Source organism: Papaver somniferum, chromosome 9 (assembly GCF_003573695.1).
Source record: "Papaver somniferum cultivar HN1 chromosome 9, ASM357369v1, whole genome shotgun sequence".
Lineage (NCBI taxonomy): Eukaryota > Viridiplantae > Streptophyta > Magnoliopsida > Ranunculales > Papaveraceae > Papaver > Papaver somniferum.
This window is the reverse complement of record NC_039366.1, coordinates 94,219,118-94,221,552: the sequence shown is the minus strand read 5'-3', so window position 1 is coordinate 94,221,552 and position 2,435 is coordinate 94,219,118. Positions and strand designations below refer to the sequence as shown.

General features: G+C 34.9%; 1 protein-coding gene across 1 annotated transcript; it reads left to right on the top strand.

Annotated features, from left to right (window-relative positions):
* Positions 1–1,003: 1,003 nt before the first annotated feature.
* Positions 1,004–1,885, top strand: LOC113312291. Its single transcript, XM_026561053.1, has one exon. It carries the CDS (start codon positions 1,004–1,006, stop codon positions 1,883–1,885), a length of 882 nt encoding a protein of 293 aa, XP_026416838.1.
* Positions 1,886–2,435: the final 550 nt, after the last annotated feature.

Below are 2,435 nucleotides of genomic sequence, written 5' to 3'. Positions count from 1 at the left end.
AATCGGCATGATAAATATATGGCTTGATGTTTGATGTACAGAGGTGATGTTGTACTAAAGGTTGTTAATGCTGATGTTGCCACAGTCAAGACTAAGAGAACCATTCAGTTGTTTGATGTTAGTGCTACCAGGCACCAACTGTTGTTCCTTCAGAGAGATACAGATAGCATGGCACTAACACTCCAATTACATGAGTTCACCTCGTCTCACCGGTTACACGTGCACTCGGCACAGCACACAACACAAACTAGTATAATCATCATATTCAGCAGCATCTATATTTTAGCACCTTCAAGGGCTTATTTATTTGCCCTAAAGCTGATCCATGGAACATACTTCATTCACTAAACACAAATCCCTTTGTATACAAAAACATCAAAATTCAACATAAATTACATTAAAAAAAAAACAGCAAACAACCCAATGGTTGGGCGAGTCACGCTCTGCAGATCGGGCGACTAACTCATTTTCATTTTCTCGAATCCCCATCGTTTTCAAGACAATCAATCCATTAATACCAGGTGTTTTCATTACCCAGATATCCAAATGATTGGTGTTTCAATCAATTTCATCTTCATTTACGGTTAGTTTTTCAGTTTTTTCCCTTGTTATTCAATTCTTTTGTTGTTGAAATTCTTTTAGGTCTACAATGAATCCTGTAATTGTAGATCTTTCAAAAACTCCAGAAATTCATCCATCGATTAATTGGGTGAATGAGAAAGATGATTTATGATATGAAGCCTGGAAATATTCATTAATTGGTCGTTTAGATTTTGTTCACCTTAAATTTTCGGATGTTGCAACGATTTTTCGGAATCAATGGAAGCTAAAAGACAAATACCAACTTATTCCACTGAGCAAAGGTTTATTCACTATCAAATTATCAAGCATTGAAGATAAATAGTATATTACTTCTGGTAAATGGGAGGTTCAAGACCAGGTTCTTAGGGTTAGGAACTGGATTCCAAATTTCCGTCCTGAAAATCAAAGAACATCTAAAGCTATGGTATGGGTTCACTATCCAGGGCTTAGTTTGGAGTATTGGGATGAAGAAACTTTATTTACTATTAGTATAGCAATTGGAACTCCTATCAAAGTTGATGCAGCTACTTTACAATACCAGAGTGGATATTATGCAAAAGTTTTAATTGAGATTGATTTAGCTAAAACAATTCCCAATAAGCTTTGGATAATTACTAAGTATGAAGCATTCTCTCAGGGTGTAACTCTTACCAAACTTCCTAAATTTTGTACTAAATGCAAAATTGTGGGTCACTTAACTACAGAATGCAGAGTTTCACAACAATCTTCAAAAGCAGGCAGTTCTAATCAGGTGGAGAAGGTGATTATTATTGAACAAAATCAAAGCTCTCCATCCTCAAGTTTGATGCCTTCTGAGCATCAAAAATCCAGTCAAATTCAAAATCCTCATAACTCTGGTAATTCTATTATACCCCCAATAACTTTAGACATTGCTAAACTTTTTCAGCATCCTCATGTTTCCATGGAAAACCGTCCAACTGAAGTTACTGAGATAAATTCTGATCTGAATGTTATCAATTCTACTGTTGATATCAAAGTTACACATAACCTCTTTGAAGTATTACAAGAAAACGATAATGAGCTTACAGAACCTGAAGATGGGGAAATTAAGGAAATTAATGCAACCAAGCTTTTAGAATTTGGTACTATCCCTCAAAATATTACTATTATCCCAAGAATTTCAACTAGCTCTCAGTCAAGTGAAGAAGTGGGTTCTTCTAAATCTTCAAAGAAAAAGCCTCATCTAAAGCCAGCAGTTGTCACAAGAAAAGCTATTAAAGAATCTCTTAAGCATATGATTGATAAGGGGAGTTTATCTCCTCAACCACCACCTTTTAAATGAAGGTAATCTTTTGGAATATTAGATGCCTTAAAAGGCAAAAGGCCAAAGACAAATTGAGAAGTTTAGTTAACTCCAATAATCCTTCTCTTGTATGGATTGTTGAACCCAAAATTAAATCTTCAAATTTTCATTTTAAGCTTCCTGGGATGCATCATCAAATAATTCATAACTCTAAGGATAACTCTAAAGGTAATATTTGGCTTTTTTGAAATTGTACAATTTCTGCTCCTTCTGTTATCAGGGTAACTAGTCAGTGCATTACCGTTGAAGTAGGTGATGTCCTTGTCACTGGAGTTCATGTCAATTCATATACTATCAACAGAAGAAAATTGTGGCAAGACTTATCCGATATTAGTCTTATGAATAAGCCATGGCTAGTGCTAGGAGATTTTAACACTATTTTGTCTATTGATGAAAAAAGAGGAGGTAGAAGTCCTATTTCAACAACAATGAAAGATTTCCAGGATTGTGTAGATTTTTGTGGTTTGTTAAAAGCTCCTAAAAATGGGCTAGATTTTTTTTTGGTGTAATGGGAGAGCTGGCAACAAGA

Coding starts and splice junctions, on each gene's coding strand:
- LOC113312291 (XM_026561053.1), top strand. CDS start 1,004: ATGGTATGGGTTCACTATCCAGGGCTTAGTTTGGAGTATTGGGATGAA.